Source organism: Alternaria ventricosa, assembly GCF_023758065.1.
Source record: "Alternaria ventricosa strain BMP 2768 chromosome Unknown scaffold_3, whole genome shotgun sequence".
NCBI classification, from domain to species: Eukaryota; Fungi; Ascomycota; class Dothideomycetes; order Pleosporales; family Pleosporaceae; genus Alternaria; species Alternaria ventricosa.
The window spans coordinates 1998362-2021387 of NW_026055683.1; the positions used below are offsets into that span (position 1 = coordinate 1998362).

Consider the following 23026-nt stretch of genomic DNA (forward strand, 5'->3'; position numbering starts at 1 on the left):
GGTACGGATGCAGAGGTGCACGTGCACGAGGAATGGAGGTATGAAAGCCCATATGTTAGGAAACCAATGTTCAGGACGATCAGAGTTTGCAGGCAGAAATCATGAATGCGCGGTAGTTGCAGCGTCTAGATTCGGGGGCCGAGAAAGCGAAGAAAGCCAGGCTATCCACTGTCAATGCTAAATATCAGCAAACACACCATCATACCCGTCCCGCCATCCCCCCTTTACTCCCCTCGTCCGCCCCATCCCCCACTCCCTGCTGTTCAGGCGCCCACTCCCTATCCTCCACACTCTTAATCAATTCATGCACATCAAGCCTCAAATCCACAATCTCCCTCCCATTAACAAGATCATTCTCATCCGCCCTCTTGCGCGCTTCCTCCTCATTCCCCGCAATCCCCGCCTTAACATGGCGATGCACCAACCTCTTCCTCGCAACATCAAAGTCCACATCCACGAACCAAAGCTCATCCATTAGTTTTGCAGCTTCATTCCAAGGCGCCTTATTCAAGGAACAGTAGTTACCCTCAAAGATGACAATGCGGACGGATGGTGCGATGGCGATGTCATTTTCGACGGGGTCTTTGAGCGCGTGGTCGAAACTGGGGGCGTAGAGTGTTGAGCTCTCTGGACATATGGGATCCCGCAGCTTCTTCACAAGGCTGTAGAAGGAGTCGCCGTCGAATGTGAATGCCGCGCCTCTTCTCGCGTGGGCGCTGTCTGGATCGGGCATCGCGTCCAGTTGTTGCCGCGAGAGGTGGAAGCCGTCCATTGGTATGAAGGCTGAGAGTGGGTTGCTATTGGCGGTACCAGGGGATTGCTGTGCATGTTTCTCGTTGAGTTTGGTTGAGACGATGGCTGCTAGTGTTGTTTTGCCTGGTCGTGGTCAGCGGGTTGGAGGGTTGAGGTTCGTGCGTGTACAGTACGTACCAGACCCTGGGATACCGGATACGGCGATTAGCAAGCGCTTTGATGCAGGGACATCTTGATACTGGTCTGCAGCTTCGTCAGCACGTGTCTCTTATTTCCAACTCGTAATATCACATACCCCAGACCTTGTTTGCCAGGCGCTCTACTTGTTCTTCCATATTGATGTAATCTTGAAATGGCTCCAAAAACTGTCCTGTGTTAAAAATCGCGTAAAAGTCTTTATATCTTGTTATCCTAGAGTCGATCAGGATCGCCAGCATCCAAGGCGGGATGGCTGGCTTTTAGTTCGCTCATCCGCATTTGCAGATTGTGGGGGCTCGGCGGCGTGAGTGGACCGCTGACGTCGCGCGGGAGGTTGGCGGGTTGGCACTGCCAGTATCCTTGCTGTCTGTTCAGCCTTATAACGTCTATTGGGGCCAAGTGTAGGTGTTATTCTGTGTAATGTGTACTACCTAGGTATGCTTCGAAATGCATCCTGGAAAGGTTGAAGTTTATGTGGCATGGGAGGTACCGGATGAATGCATTCGTAGTAACATGCGGACAACCAGTCGCTGTTACTGACCCGAAACCCATCGCAGGCGAATACAGCTGTAGATCTTTCGGACGATGAGTAAAGCGAATTGTGATTCTTATCGCGTGCGACTGATTGAAGATGGAAGTAGAGTTCTTTTGGCCATGGCGTAGCGCGTCATCCAATCACAACGCAGCAGGAACCAAGGCCGCTCTGCCTGGGCAAATATGTCCGATATAGCCGGCGCATTGCTGTCGCTGTCAGCTAAGAGCTAAGTCAACGTAGCAGAGATATGCCCCGAAGCCTCGCGCCAGCGCAGTCGTCCCGAAGAGCTTGAGAGCAATTGGTCAACGCGTCGTGAAACGCGTCGCACCTGTTCGACGTCATCATGCTCCCGCCAGCCCTCCTCGCGCTCCTCTTCACGCTTCTCCCACACGCGTCCGCCGTCGACCACAAGGTGCCGACTAGCAACGAATCGCTGCTATGGGGCCCTTATCGTCCGAATCTGTATCTGGGCTTGCGCGCCCGCATGCCCAAAAGTCTCATCGCGGGCGTCATGTGGGGAAAGCTGGAAGATGTAGAGACGAGTAAGTAGGCACTATGAGGATATACGTACAGCGCTAACGAGTTCTAAAGCACTCCGACATGACGTGAACCAGAGCGACGGCATGGCCAAATACGGTTGGATCTCATACGATACACGAGAAGGCGGCCGGCAAATGATAGAAGACGTTGGGAACAAGATAAACCTCGTAACCGAGTTCATAAAGCACTCTGAAGGCCAGAGTCAGGGGAATTGGGGCCTGCGCATCAAGGGAATGCCCAGACCTGATGCGCCGAAAGACCTTAAGACTACCGTAGTCTTCTACATTGGCATGGAGGCGATGGAAGCCTGTGCCGACTGCAAGCTCGAGGCGCGTCAACAGTTTGAGGCCGATGAGAAGACAGTTCAAGCCGTGAACATGAATATTGCGCATCCGAAGTTGGGTAATGCGGGTATTCATATCCCTGTACCCATCAATGCAGATGAGAAACGTGAAATCGCGTACATCAAGACGTTGAATGTCACAGAAGATAGGCTGTGGCAGGGCAAATGTAAGTACGATGAATGCCATATCTGTTTTCGTTCTAGCCACCTGTGATAAAACTCCTTCGTCATCATGAACAACCAGCTGATGAGCATGTGTAAGAAGCTACCTTCTTGGAGTCGCTGGAAGACCAAACGAAAGACCGCACCGAGCCAGGACCAAACGATATTGTACTGCGCAACGCTCCAGGCAACGGCAATTTGCAGCTAGTGCAGATGGTGTGCCATGGGGAATTCGAGGTCAGCACCACGATCATGTGTTTATACTGAGACTAACCTCAAGCAGTTCGACATCCTGTACTCGAGTGATACTGCGAAGCGAGCCATGACTTGTGAGTACTCACCTTCGCCATGCTATACGGAGAAGTGCGTCCATGAACCAGATATGCTAACACCTTCCAGCCGCCGGTCTTAGCACGAGTCTAGAGGAAACCCTCGCATCCTTCGCCAAGAACTTCGACGCAGTGTTCACCCCAAAACCCCCCTTCACAACCGTCATGCACCGCGCCTTCTCTCGGAATACTTTCTCCAATCTGCTAGGTGGACTGGGATACTTTACTGGCACTGCCAAGGTCGATACGTCGAAGAAGGCCATATACGCTGAGACCACTGCAAACTTCTGGCAGAAGTCGGTCGATGCGAAGAAGCATACAACACCGGAGACGAAAGGCCCGTATGAGCTTCTCACGCATACGCCATCTCGTGCAGCCTTTCCAAGGGGCTTCTTATGGGATGAAGGCTTTCACCTTCTTCTTGTCATCGAGTGGGATGCCGATCTCGCTCTCGAGGTGATACGCGATTGGCTCTTAAACCTCATGGATGATGATGGCTGGATAGCAAGAGAGCAGATTCTAGGCGCGGAAGCCGAGGGTGCCACGCCTGCTGAATTCGTCACCCAATTTCCACACATTGCGAATCCGCCCACGATGTTTCTGGTAATCTCAAAGTTTATCGATATACTGAAAGGGACGACCAAATATCATGGTCACGACTCCCTGTACCTTGCCAAAGGAGAGACTGGGAAAGCTTTGGTGACGAAGATGTATCCGTACCTCAAGAAGCACTACGACTGGTTTCGGAAGTCGCAATCTGGAGATGTAGAGGCCCATTCCATTCCATCGGCCAACTTAAATGAGGGCTACCGATGGCGTGGACGAACACCTGGGACGAACTTTGCCAGTGGATTAGACGACTACCCTCGAGCGGAACCTCCCGATATCACCGAGTTGCATTTGGACGCCTTGTGTTGGGTGGGCGTAATGGCACGAACACTAGAACGCATCGCGTTCTTCACCGAAAACGCACACGACGCGCTCACATACCAAAACCACATCCGCGGGATCCAAACCAACATCGACACCGTACACTGGTCAAAAGAACCAAACACCTACTGCGACGCCGTTGTACGCAACGACCTGCACACACACGCCTGCCACAAGGGCTACATCTCCATCTTCCCGCTCCTCACCGGCTTCACCGATCCCTCACATCCACATCTACCCGCAATGCTGACCCTACTCCGCGACCCCAACCACCTCTGGACCGACTTTGGCGTCCGTAGCCTCAGCCCCGAAGACGACGCCTACGGCAAAGACGACAACTACTGGCGCTCGCCCATCTGGATAAACATCAACTACCTCCTCCTCACCAACCTCCTCGACCTCGCCCAAATCCCCGGCCCCTCACAGCAACGCTGCCGCGAGATCTACATCGAACTCCGCAGCAATATCGTCCACACCGTGTTCAACTCGTACCTCCAAACGGGATATATCTGGGAACAATACGACCCTGTCAAAGGCGCTGGACAGCGTACCCAGCACTTCACGGGCTGGTCGGCGTTGGTGGTTAAGATCATGGCTATGCCTGATTTGGAGAGGGATGATGGTGTCACGGAGAAGGTGAAGGGGTATTATGAAGAGGCGAAGAAGCAGGCGGTGATGAATCAGAGGACGGGGGCGGGGAGTGTGGTGTTTGCGGTGGTGTTTATGGGGTTTGTGTATGTTACGCGGAGGAGGTTTGCGGGGACTTTGAGGGGGTTGCGGAGGGGGAAGTGAGGGGTTGGTGTGGGAGGTGGGCTTTTATTACGCTTTCTGTGGACGCTGATTGTCGTAGAGGGAAGTCAATGAACTATGCTGCTTATGGTATACCTATGCATTGCTGGATCTACGGTCCTTTCACGGAAATCAGCGATGAAGACTACGCGGTGTATGTAGGTTATTCAATCTGGAGCCAGGGCTTAAGTTCTTCCAATGATAAGAATATATGGTAGGAGACATCACATGAGAGATTCGGCCGTATGCGCGTATGTCTGTAATGGTATTAAGTAGAAAAGACTGAGACTATTAGAAGGAGCTCAAATTTGCTATATTGGTGTTGTTGACTATTGCAAGGCCGCAGTACTAATCCCCAATGTTGTTGAGTGCTTCTATGCGACATGTTCAGCCGAGTCTTCGCGCCTCACATATGGCCCTAAAGTACGTTCCCGGAGGAGTTCCATTCTTCCAATTACTCCTTCCGTCATTCTCGTTCTTCAGTAAGAAGCGCGTGCTTCCGCCGACCAATTCCCTCGCCCATGCCTCAATCGACTCACACAAGTCGGCGAAATGTTGTCTCTTGTGCTCAAGCTTAGGTTCAGCCCAAGCTCGTGCGTTGTCCAAAAGCTTTTCATTCTCCTGAAGACCGTGAGGGACTTTGATTTCCACTGTCATGCTCTTGCACCGTCCGCGAAGCTGTTTGAACCGATCACGTACATCGGGGTTCCGCACAGGGACCTTATTGTGCCACTTTGGTACCTCGCTTGGATTCATGCGAGGTCCTTCCGGGTCATTAGAAAATACCTCACAGCGTATGTCCAATTCCGGGGGGTTCCATAACGCAAGACACTTTAGAAACGTATCGTTATATCCGGGATGCCAGGAACTTGGTGATGGAAAGGAATTTCCGACCACTTCGAGTGGCTCGTTGAGTCTTACGTGACGTATATTTTGGTTGAATACCAGGGGGTTCCTCCGGGTGGGCGAAAGTTTCCATTGGGCGTATGGCGGAAGGCCGATGTGCTCAAAGCACTGCGTTCGGTGGAAGACTTCGAGTGCTTCAGACAGAATCATCTTGCTAGATAGCATCCACGTCGGAAGACCGTCTTCCTGATCACAGTACACGCGACCCGGCGCGTAGATTGGGAGCATTATGATCTTCGTCTCGCCGAAACTCAATATACGCATCATGTCGGCACCCAGGGCATACTCGTAGATCTGGTCGCGTAATTCGCGCGGTAGACGAGCGAGCGGAGAGGGGTTGCCAGAATACTGCTTGGTACATGCCGTAGCCGGTAGACTCTGGAGCGGGTCGGATATGCCGTTGTAGGACTTGTCATTGCGGAGAAGCATGGAAAAAGTATCGAAAATAGGAAAAGATGAGGTATGGATAGTTATGATCTCCAGCAGATTCTCAAACTCACTTCTGCGAGTCTATCCAGCAACAGAGATCCGTGTCTGTCTATCTGATTTATACCGTCACAGTTATCAGGGCGGGTCAGGTGCTTCCACCGTTGTCTCAGCAGCGATGCCAAGCTTTGACGCAGGAGACTTCATTTTGCGATAGCACCGAGCAACGCGTAGCGAAAGGGCAATGATCGACAAAGGATCATGACCGACAGGAGACCGTGCGTCCGCATTTGGTGCTTCCGAGACCACATGTAATGCGAGAATGTTCGATGATGGGGGTGCGTTCTGGAGAGGCCATGGCTCTCGGAAGGGCCCACCCCACACAGCACCTCGATGGCACGGGCGGGGAATGTACACACTCACACGCCGTTCTCTATCCGACTCATCACTGGCAGATTCATATGTGATACCAGCTTATCGCATCTTCGTTTGATCAAGTGAGAGACGTGTATGCTATGCAACTTTTACGACTCTACACGAGTCATCGTGAAAACTGATGTACGTTGGTTGCGTTCATCGCTGCTCAGATAGTCCGGGGGTATGCTGTATTAGACAATGTCGCAGTTTCGGCTAAGAGTTGATTGAGTCGCACTCTATTTATTCTGAGGATCTCAGAACCTGCTACTTCACGACTGTGCATTGATAGTACCGGGCGCCCCTAAGGTTGGTGTTACCCTGAACCAAAGTTGGATCATCACGTGACCCGCTGATGCCTGATGTCCCGAACGCACTTAAACCATCGTTTCCCATCGGTTCTCATCGTCGCGGTTTTCCATATCCACCGTCATTCTATTGCCATCTTGCCATTACTCGTTAGACATAACGCAATCATACTTCTCACGATGTTAGATCAGCAACAATCCCCTCTCTTCCGCCTACCTCGCGAGCTGCGCGACAACATATACGAACACTATTCGCATGACGAGAAGGGCCTTTTCTACGACTATGCCTCAAACAAGATGCGGTATGAGAGCCAGAACAAACATCAGGACAAGAACGCGCTGACACGCTGTTGCAAGCAAGCAGCCGAGGAGATGAAGGGTGTGGCCAAGCGAGCTAACACTCTAACTTTCCTTCCTGCACGCTCGCACCGAGACGGCGTCGAATTCAACAATCTTGACTCCAAAGCCGGCCGCTTCGAACGCCTGCTACAGCTGTCACGGCGTATGAAGATGCACATACTACATCACGTCGCTCAAGACGGGTGCGTCACCCCGACCATTGTAGATCGGGTTGCTGCGCAGTTTCCCGGCATATCTCGTTACTATCGCGCCGTATACAGCGCTATCAAGCATGGGCGAGACTTGTACGCGCAGAACTCGGTTTCGCGTTCGGACCATACCTGGCGATGGCAGACGTCGGCGACTTTGTGCGACGCCATACAATACACCCTCGATCTAGCCTCCTCCCATCCTGCATTCGAGGATGCAGCTGCCAGGGCATCTTCCAGTCCCTACATGTGCCATGGCATGATGCCGCCCTTCCTGCCTGGGTCCCACAACAGTGTCCTTGCATGGAAACCAAACTGGTGGCTGATACCTACAGAGTCTGATCTGACCCTCGAGTCCTATCTAGCGGACCCGTCGCGTCGCGATCTTATCGGCGAGATCGACCCGCGCTCTGAACCAATGGTGCCTGTCGCCTGGTACTTTTCCGCAACGTCCCTTGCTATCAACTTCTTGAAAGCACTACCACCAACCGATCGCATATCTCACCGTACGACAATCATAATCAAAGAAGACAAGAGGGGCGTGGCATACCCAGAGTCGCACGTGCGGGGGCTCACGCCTTTCCTACTGGAAAATCCACATCTTCGTGTCGAACTACAAGTAGGGTTCTGGAACAACCTGATGCATCCAGTATGGTTAGAATCAACGAAGTATCATCGACGGAGCCAAACTGTCATCCCCAAAGAGAATATGTTGCGCCCCTTTGCCGATTTTCTGGACGAACTTGAATCCTTCTCCGCCAACGAAGTCAACTCCAATGCCCTCAAGGTAATGATCGAAGGCCAGAAGACCGAGTCAATTTTGTTATGGGAAGTATTAAAGCACGCTGCCAGTCTGCAAGAGGCCCTGGCAGAATCCGACTACATGAAGCAACACCATGAGATCGATCGCAGACTGGTCCGCTACGAGCCTGATGACGACGAAACTTTACATGACTACGCTATGAGAGACCGCTTCCAGCTGCCATGTGATCTCCCACCTTCTTTCCATGCCATGGTTCGCCGCATCACTCTGGATGAATCCTTCATTCATTTTGATGGAGATACTGGTGCATTGTGGGCTTCCGCAAAAGAGATCTCGGTTAGGAAGGCCTGGTCGCCACAACAGTTTTACGACGAGTGGTATGGCTTCTTCGGATACCAGTGCACAACATTGCCGGCCGGAGGAGTTCCAGCCTTCTTCGCAGCGTACGAGCTTCAGCAGCTACTATGTGGAACTCACCCATGGAAGTGGGTGTCTTCAGATGGGTCGGAAACCTTCGAGTACTCTCCATCTGGATTAACTGGCCAGAATTACATACCCTTCGTCGTATAGACCAATGGATATTGCCTACTACTGCGAAAGCTTAGTAGCCACAGCGATTCTTGTTTGATTGACCACACTCGAGATGAGGAACTGAGCTCTCGCCTGTTGTAAATCCATCCAAAGTTATCTGCAACATACCCATGACGTAGTCACACCGATGTCTAGTCTACTAGAGCTACCTGCACATCCCATCATACAACTTTCTTGTATGCCTTTCCGACCCTCACACCCTTCAGTCAAGTCCCGCACGCGACAAAAGAAAGGTGGAGATAAAAGCCAGGGAACAAGTTCATTTGCGTCTGGACCATCGCTTCTAGAGTATATTTTCATAGCCAATGCTACTGTACCTGCCAACGCTGCACTTATTCCATCATTCCCATTTGCAAGCACCCTTGTACCCATCCGCTTGAGCAGCGGAAAGATAACGGCACACATTGTACGTATCAGTCTCCTTGTAGTAAACCACCGCCAGCGCACCACCATTACCAGCGGGCCACTTACTTCCCTGCGACCACTGCGGGATCGACACCTAGAACGCAAAAACAAGACTAGTCAGAAACCATTTCATCAAGCCAAGCTGTATGATCATGGTACTCACCCATTTATACGTATCATCCGAGTTCGAAGGGCAGAGCTTCCTGTCATCAGGCGCAGTGAAGGAGCGCGATGCTTCGGGAATTTCTTGCGTAGTCGCCCAGGACTTGACGACGATGTCTTGGAGTTGGGTTGCTGTCATGGGGATGTAGGTGCCGTCGTATTGTTGGCAGGCGACGTTGGAGAAGCCGTTGAACTTTGCGGCCATGGTTGAGGCGGCAAAGAACGCGGCGGGGAGGAGGTACTGGAGCTGCATCTTGAGGTGCTTGTGGGTGTTTGGAAGTGAGGTTTGGAGTGGTGATGCGCGACTGTGGAACTGGCGTGGTGGAGAAGGAAACAGAGGATGTGAAGATCTTTATGTATTCATCATTGTACCTGCGTATTGTAGGGCCGAGATATTTAATATTTGCTCATGCGCTGGATTGCTAAGAGATGCGCATACGTCAGATGCACTGTGCTATGCTGCGCAGCGTTGGAAACGCGGTCAATCATTTTACGAGGTAAGTCTAGATGCGAGAAACACCGAATACGCAGATATCGCATCAATCATCGTAAGATTTGGCACATGCGACAGTTCAAACAACCACTCGATTAGCGCACGAGGTAACGACACGGAGAAATTTAATGCGATGATGCGGTGAACTTGGCTGACAGAACGCTTACAGAAGAGCAGATTGTGTGCGTATGTACATGATACCCAGCCGGAGGTCTGGCGTCGGACCGAAAATATAGTGATGTTCATTCATTGTGCTTCATAAACATCCGTAGTACGTCGCAAAGGAGATGTCCAGACCGCTAGAAAGGTGGCTGAGCCGGCTAATCAAGCGTGGCTGGAAAGACAGAAACGCGCCGAATTGAGGCCGGTCGCACACTACGCGATCACACCAATCCTGTCAACATCCGGCGCGTACGCACTTCCAACACCAGAGATGGTGATGGTATTGGTACCCGTGGTGCTGAAACCCGACAACTCGACGCCGTAGTTCTTGTATACATCTTTGTCCCAGTTGTATCCGCTCAGAGGGAAGCTGACGGTCTTTGCCGCGCCTCCGTTCACGCTAACCGATGCGACACGCTCGTTGCTGCCGCCCATGTAGTCGACCTGGCCGTTAATGTAGTCAAAGTACACTGTTTGTGTCGCTTTGGAGGTGCGGATGTTGGAGAGCGTTACGCGACCGTTCGACGAACCGCCCAGGTTGCCGACTTTGTTGGACGAGGTGCAGCCGGAGCAGGACTGGGTGGATGCGCCCGAGGAGAGGGAGCCTGTCGATGCAGAGACGTACTTGTAAGTAGGTTTAGCAGCTGTCGAGCGGCGAATGTTCGAGAGGCGGATGGCGAGAGATCCGTGCGCTTTGACTTGCTTGGAGAGGGAAGCCTCGCTGACAGTCTTACCCGTCCAGAGATCTTTGATCGATGCCGATGCGATGTCGAGTTCGGATAGCTGCAGGCTCAGCGTACGCGCAGTGTTGCTGAGGTCTACGACCAAGACGGCCATGTCTCCATTGGCGAGGTCGCCAGCCCAAAGGTCGCGGTCCCCGCTCCAACGCTGACGGAGAGTGACCGGCTTGACAGCGGAGTCTTGGTTGATCGCAATCAGGTCTTTGTTTTGCAGAACAGCGACGAGTTCGTTCGACAGAGCCGCTACGTCGGTCGAGACCATGAGCGCGGACTTCAGCATAGCCCACGCGGCGAAGTGCGTAGCTTGCTCGTCGAATGACATACCAGAGTTGCCGACCATGAGCAGATCAGCATCGGCGATGTGTCCTGGAGCGACTAGACCAGACTTGGCGATATGCACAGCTTGGTTGTAGATGCGGAACATGGACGCCCAACCTGATGTAATGTCGTCCGATAGTCGGAAGGATGTCGAGATGGGCTTCGTCCATTGAGCGGGTCCCTGGAGACCTGTAGAGGTCGTGAAAGGAACACCCCATTGGCAGATTAACATTCCTGGGATACCGACTCGTTGTAGCTCCTTCCACATAACACCGAATCGGGTGACGAAATCGGTTCTGGCGTTCTTGGGAGCGTTCTGGCTAGCTGCAGGCCCGTCGGCGTAGCAGTTGTCATCTGGAAGGCTGTCAGCTTGATGATCACAGTGCGCGACCACGTTCCTTCGGACATACACTTGACGTATTCAGTGTTCAGCGTCTTGAAGAAATCCGCGTCGGCAGCTTCATGACCTAATGAGCCCAAGACAGGGCTCGGCGCCTCTGGGTCGCACATTCTCACACCGGCATCCGAGTACATTGTCCATTTCATGCCCTTTGACCTTGCAAGGTCGCTCAAAGGCTTCAACCCACCCGGAAAGGCTTTCAGATCCACCTTCAGTGCACCGCTAGTAGCGTTCCGTTGTCCATCTCTTGAAGCCCATCCGCAATCGATCTGGAAGAACTTGTAGCCAGCATCGACGAAACCGCGACTCGCAAGCGAGTTAATGGTGGTGGTGATCTTCTGGGTGTTTGGGCTACATGACATCTGGTTGTAGGAGTTCCAACCCATAACAGGCGTCTGCTGGAACGACTGCGACGCGACATGGGTCGCTCCAGCGAAGGTCAAAAGAACAGAGTTGGTTAAGATCATGGTGTGTATGTCCTGGTCGATGTGCTGCCTACCCGTCTATACGAACATCCCGTCTCTTTATACTTTCGCATTTTGAGTTCATCATCAACACGAAGAAGCCGCGAGCGACCTTTTACCGGTGGAAGGAATGAGTTCGTGCGTATACATCTCGTATGCCGGAAGTACTCCTCGAAGTGGAAGACCTTGCGCTCGACATGTTTGGATATGATGCGCAGATCAGGGGACTATGATGCGCGACTTCAAGTTTAGTCTATTTCTTCCGTGGAATATATTGGAGGAGAGGAGTACTGCGGGGAGTTTCCGAGGCTACCTCCCTCATTCGGCACTCGCGTGGTTGAATGCCCGGGAAGAGCCTGGGCATGATATACCGGCTGTATTGCCAGCTTTGTTTCAGAGGCTCGTACAAGAATGTTAAGGTTTTTGTAGCTTTCGTGTTGTGGCGTTGAACCTCAGCATCGATTTTCCCCACACTCGGCGCACCTTCCTCGCTACCCCGCGCTCGCTTCACCTTCCGTGCTCATCAGCCGACGTATCTTTCCGCCTTCCCTGAATAAGTATTCCGCGATGCATCATGTCCCTACTTGCAACCTCAACATCGCTGCATTCGCCTTACCACCCTTGCGCTTTGATCACTCATTGTCTCCTTGCTCGGCTAAAACGCCGCCATCGCCAATCACAGAGCTCAAGCGTGGACTGAGTGGGCCTTCGGCCTATGGGGTATGGGGTAGGTGATCAGAGTCTGGGGAAGCTCAGTGGATCTGGAGACGACCAGAGGCTTGTGAGGCTTGACAAGCTTCGCATAACGAGGATAATGATAAGCGGAGAAAATCCCGAGCCAGGGCTCATGCCCGGTATAAAGAGCTGATCGACGCTACGACCCCGTTGCAGATGACAAAGTTTGGTACAGGCCCAGTGCATTGGACCGGCTATTGACATCTCTTGATTTGGGGTACCTCCTTCCACGACATCTCCTACTCCGCATCCACGATCACAAACTTCGTGACATCCGTAGCTGGACAGGGAGTACGCGACCATGGCACGCAAATATCTTGGAGGCTCTGGTGAGCGGCTGACAGTATGGATTTCCATCGCTGCCAGTACGGTGCTCGTGTAAGCTACGATCAAGACATCTTCCAATGCGGTTGTCTGACACTCATTAGCTTCTACGGTTACGATCAAGGTGTCTTCGGCAATGTCATCATCTCAGAAGACTTCCTCCACACCTTTGGCTACCCATCTGCCAACATGCAAGGTGTGATGACGTCCATCTACAACATCGGCTGCTTCATCGGAGCAATGAGTACCATATGGACTGGCGACATTCTCGGACGCCCAAGGCAGATTCTCCTCGGTTCGACAATCATTGGCATCGGCGCAATCATTCAGACATGTAGTTGGACTGTAGCGAGCATGATGGTTGGGCGCATCGTGGCGGGGCTTGGTACTGGCATGAACACAGCAACGGCTGGAGTTTGGCAGGCTGAGACCAGTAAGATGAACAGTCGAGGAAAGCTCGTTATCATCCAGATGGGTACGGCATTTGCAACATACAGTGTGACATTTTGGCTAATTCGTCAACAGCGAACTGCATCACCGGCTTCAGCATCTCGAATTGGCTTACTCTCGGCTTTTCGTTCGCACCGCGCGATATCGCATGGCGTTTCCCGCTCGCGTTTCAGCTCTTCTTCACCCTGTGCATCTACGCCATGTGCCCGTTCCTACCAGACTCTCCTCGGTTGCTGATTCGCAAAGGCAAGATCGACGAAGCTTTAGAAGTTCTTGCTGCGCTGGAGGGCCATGGAGCCACCCCAGAATCACCCTCGGTTATCACGCAGTACAACATCATCAAGGACATCCTCGATCGCGAGCAAATGAATACATATACATGGACGCAGCTTCTTACTGGCAAAGGTCCAAGCGGTGTGCTGCGACGCATGCTTCTGGGCGCATGGATGCAGGCCATGAACCAGATCTCTGGAATCAACGTTACGAGTTACTACATGTCTTATATCTTTATCAACGCCTTGGGAATATCCGAGCTACTATCGCGCATCCTCGCTGCTGCCGGGTCTGTCGACTATCTCATCTTTGCTTGCTTGGCATGCTTTGTCATTGAGCGATACGGGCGTCGCAAGGTCATGATGGTCTCGGCTGCAGCATGCTCCATTTGTTGGATCGTCATCGCAGCATCGCAGGGTCAGACCGAGAAAGGTGGCGATTCATACAAGCTGGGTATCGTCGCTGTTGCGTTCTTCTTCGTATTCTTCGCCAGCTTTGGCATGGGCGTGTTGGGTGTGCCTTGGCTGTACCCGACCGAGATCAACGCGCTTGAGATGAGAACCAAAGGCGCTTCCCTCGCGATGGCGACCAACTGGATCTGCAACTACGGTGTTGTGCAAGCAACCCTTCCTGGTATTCAGAACCTAGGCTACAAGTTCTGGATCATCTGGGCAGTCATCTGCTTCTCCTTCATCCCGATCACGTACTTCCTCTACCCAGAGACGGCGAACCGGACGCTTGAAGATATCGATCGCTTCTTTGAAACGCAACCCGGTATCTTGATCCATCGGAACAAATTTGCCGTGCAGCTACACCGCCCAGCCGAGTTCATCGAAGCTGATGCTAGGATTGCTGCGCATGAAGAAGAGAAGTTTGAGAAGGGGCTCAGTACTGAGCATGTTGAGACGAAAGAGGCAGTTTGATTAGAGGCAGAGATGTCGTGTAAGCGCGTTAAGTGACGTCCATTTGGTATATGACATTGTACCTGTAAACATCTAAACAATGTCATGGTAAACATTGATCCATTGCTCCGGGTGAATTGCCCATTCCATCGCTCAATCCCGAAACTTCGCCGCGACAATACGCGGCCTCATGTCTGTAAAACCGCTTGATCTTTCATCCGCGTGAAAACTTCGCTACAGGCCTTGCACAGCAAAAGGCTTCCAAAGCGTATGCAGCGAGGCTTGTCTGGAAGAAGGCTCTTCCAAGCTTGGGCCACATCCACGCTAACCGAGAACGCGTCTTCAGCTCACGTCTACGACCAGCAAGCAGCCTTCGAGTGACGCGGCGCAACGATTGATACAGCCGGCGCACTATGTTTCTTCTCTCTTTGCATCACTAAACACGTACTGCAATGCCGCGCAAGGCGGAAGTTGCCGTCATTGCACTGCCAGACATCACCGGCCAGACCTCTGACAGGGCACGCATGGACAAGAATCGTTCCACAGATCTGATGACGGTCAACTAAGAGATTCCCAGGGGGACCATTGTGAGTATGGAAGGAGTCTACGGCCACAGATTGGGTTTCCTTACAGCGACTGCGATGGTGGAGTCAAAAGCCCGAGTCAGGACTGGTAGTGAGTATATAATGCTGGAGATACCGCGACAGATATCTCGAACACCACCCCGCTAATACAGCTTCTCTATCTTCTACCTTCGCTTTGTTCCTACGTTCCTCTCGGTTATTCATCCATCATGCGACACTCGTCCTGCGCAACGGCTGCCGCCATGGCAGTGGCCGCCAATGCAGCCTCGTTAGCAGAACTTTGCACAGTATCGAACGTGCAAGCCGCTCTTCCTTCTAACGGCACTCTTCTCGGAATCGAATTGCTACCTGGCACCGTGACTGCCAGTGCGCTCTACAATGCTACCCTTGAAAGCAGCGGCATGGGAGCGTCGACAACTGATAGTGCTACCTACTCCTACTGCAACGTCACTGTCAGCTACACCCATACTGGAAAGGGAGACGTAATTCCCCTCAAATTCGCCTTCCCTGATCCTTCCAGCTTCGCGAATCGCTTCTACCTTGCTGGTGGCGGAGGTTTCTCTCTCCAGAGCGTTGCCACCGGAGGTTTGCCATACGGCGCAGCTTCTGGAGCAACATCAGCAGGCTACGACGCTTTCGACCAGAGCTATGATGAGGCAGTGCTTTATGGCAACGGAACCATCAACTGGGATGCTACCTACGCCTTTGCCTACACCGCGCTCGGGGAATTGACGAAGATTGGCAAGCCGCTCACACAGGCTTTCTATGGTCTGAACAAGACCAAGGTATACACCTATTTCGAGGGCTGCTCTGATGGTGGCCGTGAGGCTATGAGCCAGGTTCAGCGCTGGGGCGAGGAGTACGACGGCGTCGTAGCTGGTGCGCCTGCTTTCCGCTTTGCGCAGCAGCAGGTGCTTCATGTCTACCCTGCCACCATCAACGTTATCAACGACTACTATCCTCCGCCATGCGCTTTGGCTAAGATAGTCAACGCCACTATCGCTGCCTGTGATCCTCTGGATGGACGTACTGATGGTAAGTACAGTCTCTCCTGCCATGTGGTAATGCACTAACATAAGTCTCTCCAGGTGTCATTTCTCGCACCGACCTTTGCAAACTCAACTTCAATCTCAGCTCCTTGATCGGCGAAAGCTACTACTGCGCAGCGAGACCAGCACCTCCCTCGGCTTCGGCTTCAGCAAGCGCGACTTCAACAAGCGCCAGATGCCGGGCGGCCAAACCAGCGCTCAGCCCGAACAGAACGGCACCATCACTGCCGACGACATCGCGGTAGCCCAAGGCGTCTACGACGGTCTACACAACTCCAAGGGCGAGCGCGCTTACCTTTCCTGGCAGATCGGCTCCGAGCTCAGTGATGCCGATCCAACATACAATAACGCGACCGGGAAGTGGGAACTCAGCATCCCTTCCACCGGTGGCGAGTATGTGACCAAGTTCGTTCAACTGCTCGACCTGGACAACCTTACCAACCTCGACAACGTCACCTACGACACCCTCGTAGAATGGATGAACATCGGCATGGTCCGCTACCTCGACAGCCTGCAAACCACTGTACCCGATCTCACTCCGTTCCAATCTTCTGGCGCGAAGATGATCCATTACCACGGCGAATCCGACCCGTCCATTCCCGCTGCATCTTCCGTCCACTACTGGCAGTCTGTCCGCTCGATCATGTACTCCAACATGACCGATGCTGAGGCCCAGGAAGCAATGGCTGACTGGTACCAATTCTACCTCGTACCCGGCGCGGCGCACTGCGGTGCTAATAAGCTCCAGCCTGGCCCTTACCCGCAGGATAACATGGCTACGATCATTGACTTGGTTGAGAACGGGGTCAAGCCCAGTCGCCTCAATGCGACTGTGTCGGCGGGTGATAACGCTGGAGAGGTGCAACAGCTTTGCCAATGGCCTGCACGACCACTTTGGTCTGGCAATAGCTCTGACTTTGAGTGTGTTGAGGACAAGGCGTCCATTGAGAGCTGGACGTACACGTTCGATGCGTTCAAGATGCCTGTTTACTAAGTGTATCCCACAGGGGCCTTGGGTTTTGTCACCTAGATGTCGCGAAAAGAGGAGAGTGATTCAGGAGGTCGATTTGAGTGGAGGCGAGGAAAGTTGGCGGATTGTACATGAAATTTGTTCTGTTCTTGAGTATTTGTCTTTTATCTTATGATATGCCGACTCTTCACCCCTAGAATATACATTGGCTTTTTGTTCCAATCATTATGGCTCGTTGCAGTATCCATCGATGAAGTTCACTGTCAGCCTATTCCGGTTCTCCTTCAGTAGTGTTTCTCGTCCGATGTCCAAGAGCTTCGTCACATCTTGTCGGCAATCTGTATGATATCAGTCCCAAGGTTTTGATATACAGTTCGTGTGCTCCTTACCCAGAAACAGTCCTCTCAACTCCTTCCCCTTTCCACTAGCCAACCACGCACACGTCTGGCCGCAAAGCGACGGTCCATCCTTGAAAAGGTCTTTGAAGAACTCTTCGTCCGTAAGGTCACCGTACTTCTGCTTCACATCGTCTGGCGCGCCAGCTACATTACGTTAGCATGCCTCTCGGCGTGGTATACCGATGAGAAGTATTTACCTCCGCCCATGTTGCCTCTCACTCCACCTGGATGCAGCGCGTACATATGAATGGCTGGGTCCAGCCCATCAAGTTCCATCTCCAGCTGCAGTGTATGTGTAGCACGCATCAGAGCCGCTTTTGACGTCACGTATCCCAACGTCATGGGTACATCGACGGTGCCGGATCGAGAGGCGATGTTGATGATGCAGCCGTGGCCGCGGTCGCGCATTTGTGGGAGGACAGCGTGGATGAGCATTAGAGGCTGGATACACGTTTAGCAAAGAACTTTTGACGAGCGTAGAGACAATCTTACAGCCTTGAAGTTGACCTCGATCTGTTTCCAAAACGTGTCAAAGCTACCCATTATGAACGGTCGCTGAGTAAATATCCCCGCGTTGTTCACCAGTATATCAATCGGTCCCAAGTCTTTCTCCACTTGCGCGAAAACTACCTTCACGCGCTCCATGTCCGTGACATCGCAGCCATATGCCTCAACCTTTCCTCCGAAAGCTGAACATGTCTGCTTGGTTTGTGTGAGGTTGTCGGTGTTTAGATCGAGGATGGCTAGATGAGCTCCAGATTTTGCTAGCGATTCTGCGATGGCGGCACCGATGCCTTGTCCGGCTCCCGTTATAAGGGCTACTTTTCCGGCATTGGATCCTTCTAGAGCGGATGGAACGATTGGGCCGTATGGCGCGTGGTTGAGAGGAATAGTACTGTAACCGAATTGCGCTGGATCCATGGTTGCGGTGTGTTGATAATAGATCTTGGGGTATCAATAGCTTCTTCTCTCAGACTAGAGATTGTCGCAAAGATATGAAGTTTGCCATGCCGTACATGCGGGCGGCATAGTTCCGACCGGTACGTGTCCGATGCGGGGCGGTCTCGGGGTAGCTGTTGCCCCACACGATGTATGTGGGGTAAATTCAAGAGCCGAATCGGTATTTCGTGGTAGGCTTGGTGGAAAAGACGAACGTGTATATAAATCCAAAGGTGTGATCGCTGACGAGAGTTGAGGACGGTTTGTGATACTTCGCGAAACTGACGCGTGGTGACGTCTTCGGGTGTTCCTAAATAGGCATAGTGCTGCCGCCACAAATGGCCGACCTTGCGTCGCTGGTCGCACAATTATCCATGCTTCATCAACCGCGATACGCGACGACCACACGAAGACAGTGCCCGATGCTCGCGGCCTGAAGCCACACAAACTCGGTTCATGGGATCTGTTCCACGGAACGTGGTGTGCCGCGCTCAAAGGGTACAGAGACCTCGACCATCAACGGTCGTCATCCACTACCACTTCATCTACGGGTCTTAACAAAAACAACATCTGGAGCAAGAAGACATGATTCAAAGCGGCACAGCATATTGAACAATGCAAGACATCGCGTTAACAAAATGGCCTCAAACCCTCTCAAAGCGCCACAACAGGGGTTTAGATTAAACGCCCTTTGTTTCAAAAGTTTGAGGCGCGGCTCAAGTCATGAATACATGACTCAGCCATTGTCCACCAATTTGCATACTTCAATCGAGGAACACGCTAGAATCGATCATTGTCACGATTGGATGGCAGTAGAGCGCCTGATGGCAGCTGATACTCCTTTCATATTAACGTGGCCTCAGCCTTTGTAGCAAACTGACCAACATAGGCATCCCTATGGGTATTCAGTTGAATCCTTCGGTTCAGGATGAATGTGCGAATGAGTCCAGTATGCGCTTGCTATATGTAATGGAAGCAATGTATGCAGTGTAAGTAACCCTTGACGAGTAACTTTTCCAGTGTTTCCTGCGACTACGATGCAGCACACAACTCCATGGAAGAGACGAAGTCTCATTTCCCTCATTTCTATATTGGGTTTCCTGACATGCCCAGCTCTTGGAGAACCAGTCTGCGAAGCTTCTTCCTTCCAAAATCTTGAGCTGCCAGGCGGCGAGATTCTCGACATTGCTACAAAAATACACACGAACTTATCATTCCAGGCTCCCGCGGAACAAAATCATTACGCCACTGCCGTGACCGATCTGAACGCTTGTGGAGTGATCATCAGGTATACGCATCCCGGCTCCAATGACACTATCCACACCGTCGTTTGGCTACCCTCGCCTGAGAAGTGGACAGGAAGACTCTTGGGCGCCGGTGGTGGAGGATGGGCTGCGGGACCTGAAACCAACACCACACTCCCATGGGCGGCCAGTGAGGGTTTCGTTACCGTCGCGACAGACGGAGGTCACATCGGGCAGGATATCAGCTGGTCGCTCACTAACTCTGGCAAGGTCGACTGGGTGTTGCTAGAAGACCTTGCCTCGATCTCTCTAGATGATGCCGCGACGCTGGGAAAGGCGGTCACTCATTCTTACTATGGCAAAGCACCGAGCTATAGCTATTGGAATGGATGTTCGCAGGGCGGCAGACAAGGTTACATGATGGCGCAGAAGTACCCAGATCAGTATGATGGTATCTTGGCGGCTGCACCAGCTATCTACTGGAACGAGTTGATGATGCAACTCTTCTGGCCGCAGGTTGTCATGAACGAGAACGGTCAGTACTGAAACGACGGTTAGATATGCATGACTAACACATAACAGGGTTTCCGACTCCGCAGGAATTCGAAGCTATGAACGTTGCTGTTGCCGAAGCCTGCGATGGTCTCGATGGTATGGAGGACGGCATCATATTGGCACCTCAAGACTGCACCTTTGACCCAATGACCGTCGTTGGCAAACAATACCTCTGTCCCTCTACCAACCAGAGCATGACCATCACGAATACCCTAGCCAAGGTAGCAAAGTTGATATGGCAGGGCGCAACAACTCCCGAAGGCGAATTCCTGTGGTACCCCGGCAACATCGGGGCTTCATTCGCTGGCCTCGCATCAACGACGTGCAGCAAGAACACTACATGCGTCGGCGTACCGTTTGCCGTACCTCAAACCTGGATAACCGACTTTGTTATCCGCGACCGCGAATATGACACCGCACGAATGAACATCACCTATTTCGAGCAGCTTTTCCATGATGCTGTAGCCCGCTACGACTCCGTTATCGGAACCGCAAACACAGATCTCGACGGATTTCGGAAGGCGGGTGGCAAGCTCCTTTCGTGGCATGGGCTGGCGGATCAGGCTATCGCGCCTGATGCGACTGCGCACTATGCGCAGCAGGTGCATGAGCGCGATCCGAATTCCAGTGATTACTATCGCTACTTTGAGGCGCCTGGCGTGGATCACTGCGGCGGTGGGCTGGGTTGGTATCCTGGCGATGGTCTTAAAACCCTTATCGATTGGGTAGAAAAAGGTGCGGCACCGGAGATGCTGGAAGCGGAGACTACGCAGGGTAGGAAGGCGCAGCTTTGCTTATGGCCCAAGCACATGGTATATGTTGGAGGAAACCCTAACGAGGCTGCCTCATTCGAGTGTCGATAGATTGTAGCCTTGGTCACAAATATCGTGATAGATGGTTTCTGCAGGCTCGGGTATCTATCATCGATTCTCCCTTGTCGCATTATCCGCACATCTCGGTGCCACATTGATGTAATCGCAGTAATGAAGTGACCTCAGCAAAAATCATGAATGTTAGGCATAGACTTAATATGCTAAGCCCCACTTCTAGGACCTGACTAACTACCAGTTAACTACCAGTTGACGAGTAGGCCGCGAGGGCCTGCGCCCATCTTGATCTATTCAATATACCGTTGCGACAGCGACAACTCGATGACTTAAGAAATCTTCCCTTGTCTCATGCCACTCACCTCTACAGAAATCAAGATTCCGGGATTCGGCTGGATGATAGCCGCACCAATCAGGTTTTGATGAGGCTAAACTCGTTGGCGCAGCGTGGGGCTGTGTGCTGCCTGGCGCTTCACCCATGAAGTGCGCTCCAACTGCTTGCCACTCTCTTTTCCTCAGAAAGCGCATTATTTGATTTCTTGTTCATCAATTCTCTACATCTCGCCAAGTAACCTTTACTAAATCGAGGTGTCAATTGCCCTGTCCTCGGCAGAAAGTACTTCAACACGTCACAAGGCTGCATGCGTCATAAACATGGCTGAAGTCCTTGCGGTCCTGGGTAAGGCTTTTGGTATCATGACTACATTTGAGACGCACGCTGACTTCTTACATCGCCGATCTAGGTGGAGTAGGTTCAATCTTCAGCATTGTGGATGGCATCAGCAAAGTGATTGGCATCATCAGAGATCTTCAGGCTAGATGGGGCGAAGCGGATCTCACTTTGCTCAGCTTGGCGTCCCAGCTTACAGCCTTACGGGCGGCCTCATCCAAGATCCAAGAATGGATAGACCAGGATCTGCAAGACACTCACCATCAGTTGGTCATGGATCTAGATGTCTCAATTTCTTGCTGTAACCTGTTAATGAACAAAGTTGAGAACTTCTTTGCCGATCTGTCACAGTCGACGGAGAAACCATTAGACCTTTGCGAGAAGTGGAAGGTCGTTTTTGGAAGCAGCGGAGCTGAAGGCGTACAAAGGCTCATCGAGCACCAGACAAGTGCGCTGACTTTGTTGCTGACAGCATGCAACTGGTAAGTATTACGATATCTCTGACCCCTACGACGCTGACTGAAGTACATAGTAGAACCATTTCAGCGCAACAGAAATATCTTGAATCCAAAAAAACTCGCAAAGTGCTTCAGCGAGCGAAAGCGGATTCAGTGTCGCTGTATGTCCACCGTGACACAGCATCCCTCACCAGCAAGATAACGGACAATCTTTCCAAAATCTCGCGGACTTTTGAATTCGACTCGAACATATTCGCAACAGGGGTTTACGAGCGTGCCTTTCGAGGTTCAATCAAAGATATCCTTAGGAGACGACAGTACTCTATGAACAACCCTTTGTCACCTCCGGACAGGACAGAAATTCCATCACCACCAAAGCGCCGGAAAAGGATTCGCATCCGAGGACAAGACCAGATTGGCATGGATTTGCTTATCAACACCATTGAGACAGATCGGATCTGGCAAAGTAACGACTGGCTTCTGCATCAGTTGAAGCTGCAGAAGATTTGCTGGGACCTTTTATGCAAAATCGTCCATACGCATCCAGGCCTGTGCGATCATGCGTATATGACCACTCTTGTGTTGTTGAAAGCAGAGGCACTACTTTCTGAAGTACTTGAGCCTCGTCCTGATGTCCTAGAAACTTGTGCAGAGGTCTGGAGGCATGCAACGCGACTGGACAAGGAGTACCCTATCACCCGCAGCTCTCACAAGTACAGGATCGAGCTCGAGGGTATGATCTTCTGGGTCCGATCCATTAGCGATCGGGGATTGAGTATTACCGGTGGCAACTATGCCGCGAGACTGTGTGTTGTTTTGCACAACTATATAACATGTAAGAGCTGACTGTGGCTAGTTTCATTCACTTGATGGACCGTGCTCTACCAGTAAACCCCTCCGAACTTCTTCCCAGCGGTCCTAGACTTGCAGATCGCCTCAGAGCAGAAAAGACATGTTATTGTTTTGGCT

At 52.1% G+C, this 23026-nt stretch overlaps 9 protein-coding genes across 9 annotated transcripts; 5 read left to right on the plus strand and 4 right to left on the minus strand.

Annotated features, from left to right (window-relative positions):
- Positions 1-199: 199 nt before the first annotated feature.
- Positions 200-1088, minus strand: J4E93_002624 (uncharacterized protein; the record flags this gene model as incomplete). Its single annotated transcript, XM_049340566.1, has 3 exons — positions 200-876; positions 931-996; positions 1049-1088. The coding sequence occupies 3 exons, from the start codon at positions 1086-1088 to the stop codon at positions 200-202; spliced, it is 783 nt and encodes a 260-aa protein (XP_049202888.1).
- A 741-nt stretch (positions 1089-1829) lies between these two features.
- J4E93_002625 (uncharacterized protein) lies at positions 1830-4582 on the plus strand (the record flags this gene model as incomplete). The annotated part of the gene is made up of 5 exons (XM_049340567.1): positions 1830-2028; positions 2078-2536; positions 2635-2768; positions 2815-2860; positions 2931-4582. 5 exons carry the CDS (start codon positions 1830-1832, stop codon positions 4580-4582), a joined length of 2490 nt encoding a protein of 829 aa, XP_049202889.1.
- A 2231-nt stretch (positions 4583-6813) lies between these two features.
- Positions 6814-8514, plus strand: J4E93_002626 (uncharacterized protein; the record flags this gene model as incomplete). Its single annotated transcript, XM_049340568.1, has 1 exon — positions 6814-8514. One exon carries the CDS (start codon positions 6814-6816, stop codon positions 8512-8514), a length of 1701 nt encoding a protein of 566 aa, XP_049202890.1.
- Positions 8515-8875: 361 nt separating this feature from the next.
- On the minus strand, positions 8876-9307 carry J4E93_002627 (uncharacterized protein; the record flags this gene model as incomplete). Its single annotated transcript, XM_049340569.1, has 2 exons — positions 8876-9034; positions 9104-9307. The coding sequence occupies 2 exons, from the start codon at positions 9305-9307 to the stop codon at positions 8876-8878; spliced, it is 363 nt and encodes a 120-aa protein (XP_049202891.1).
- Positions 9308-9970: 663 nt separating this feature from the next.
- On the minus strand, positions 9971-11682 carry J4E93_002628 (uncharacterized protein; the record flags this gene model as incomplete). The annotated part of the gene is made up of 2 exons (XM_049340570.1): positions 9971-11169; positions 11226-11682. The coding sequence occupies 2 exons, from the start codon at positions 11680-11682 to the stop codon at positions 9971-9973; spliced, it is 1656 nt and encodes a 551-aa protein (XP_049202892.1).
- Positions 11683-12715: 1033 nt separating this feature from the next.
- On the plus strand, positions 12716-14384 carry J4E93_002629 (uncharacterized protein; the record flags this gene model as incomplete). The annotated part of the gene is made up of 3 exons (XM_049340571.1): positions 12716-12792; positions 12843-13213; positions 13264-14384. The coding sequence occupies 3 exons, from the start codon at positions 12716-12718 to the stop codon at positions 14382-14384; spliced, it is 1569 nt and encodes a 522-aa protein (XP_049202893.1).
- Positions 14385-15189: 805 nt separating this feature from the next.
- Positions 15190-16990, plus strand: J4E93_002630 (uncharacterized protein; the record flags this gene model as incomplete). Its single annotated transcript, XM_049340572.1, has 2 exons — positions 15190-15986; positions 16036-16990. The coding sequence occupies 2 exons, from the start codon at positions 15190-15192 to the stop codon at positions 16988-16990; spliced, it is 1752 nt and encodes a 583-aa protein (XP_049202894.1).
- Positions 16991-17191: 201 nt separating this feature from the next.
- On the minus strand, positions 17192-18285 carry J4E93_002631 (uncharacterized protein; the record flags this gene model as incomplete). Its single annotated transcript, XM_049340573.1, has 4 exons — positions 17192-17304; positions 17356-17508; positions 17562-17805; positions 17857-18285. 4 exons carry the CDS (start codon positions 18283-18285, stop codon positions 17192-17194), a joined length of 939 nt encoding a protein of 312 aa, XP_049202895.1.
- A 915-nt stretch (positions 18286-19200) lies between these two features.
- J4E93_002632 (uncharacterized protein) lies at positions 19201-20965 on the plus strand (the record flags this gene model as incomplete). The annotated part of the gene is made up of 3 exons (XM_049340574.1): positions 19201-19252; positions 19417-20082; positions 20130-20965. The coding sequence occupies 3 exons, from the start codon at positions 19201-19203 to the stop codon at positions 20963-20965; spliced, it is 1554 nt and encodes a 517-aa protein (XP_049202896.1).
- Positions 20966-23026: the final 2061 nt, after the last annotated feature.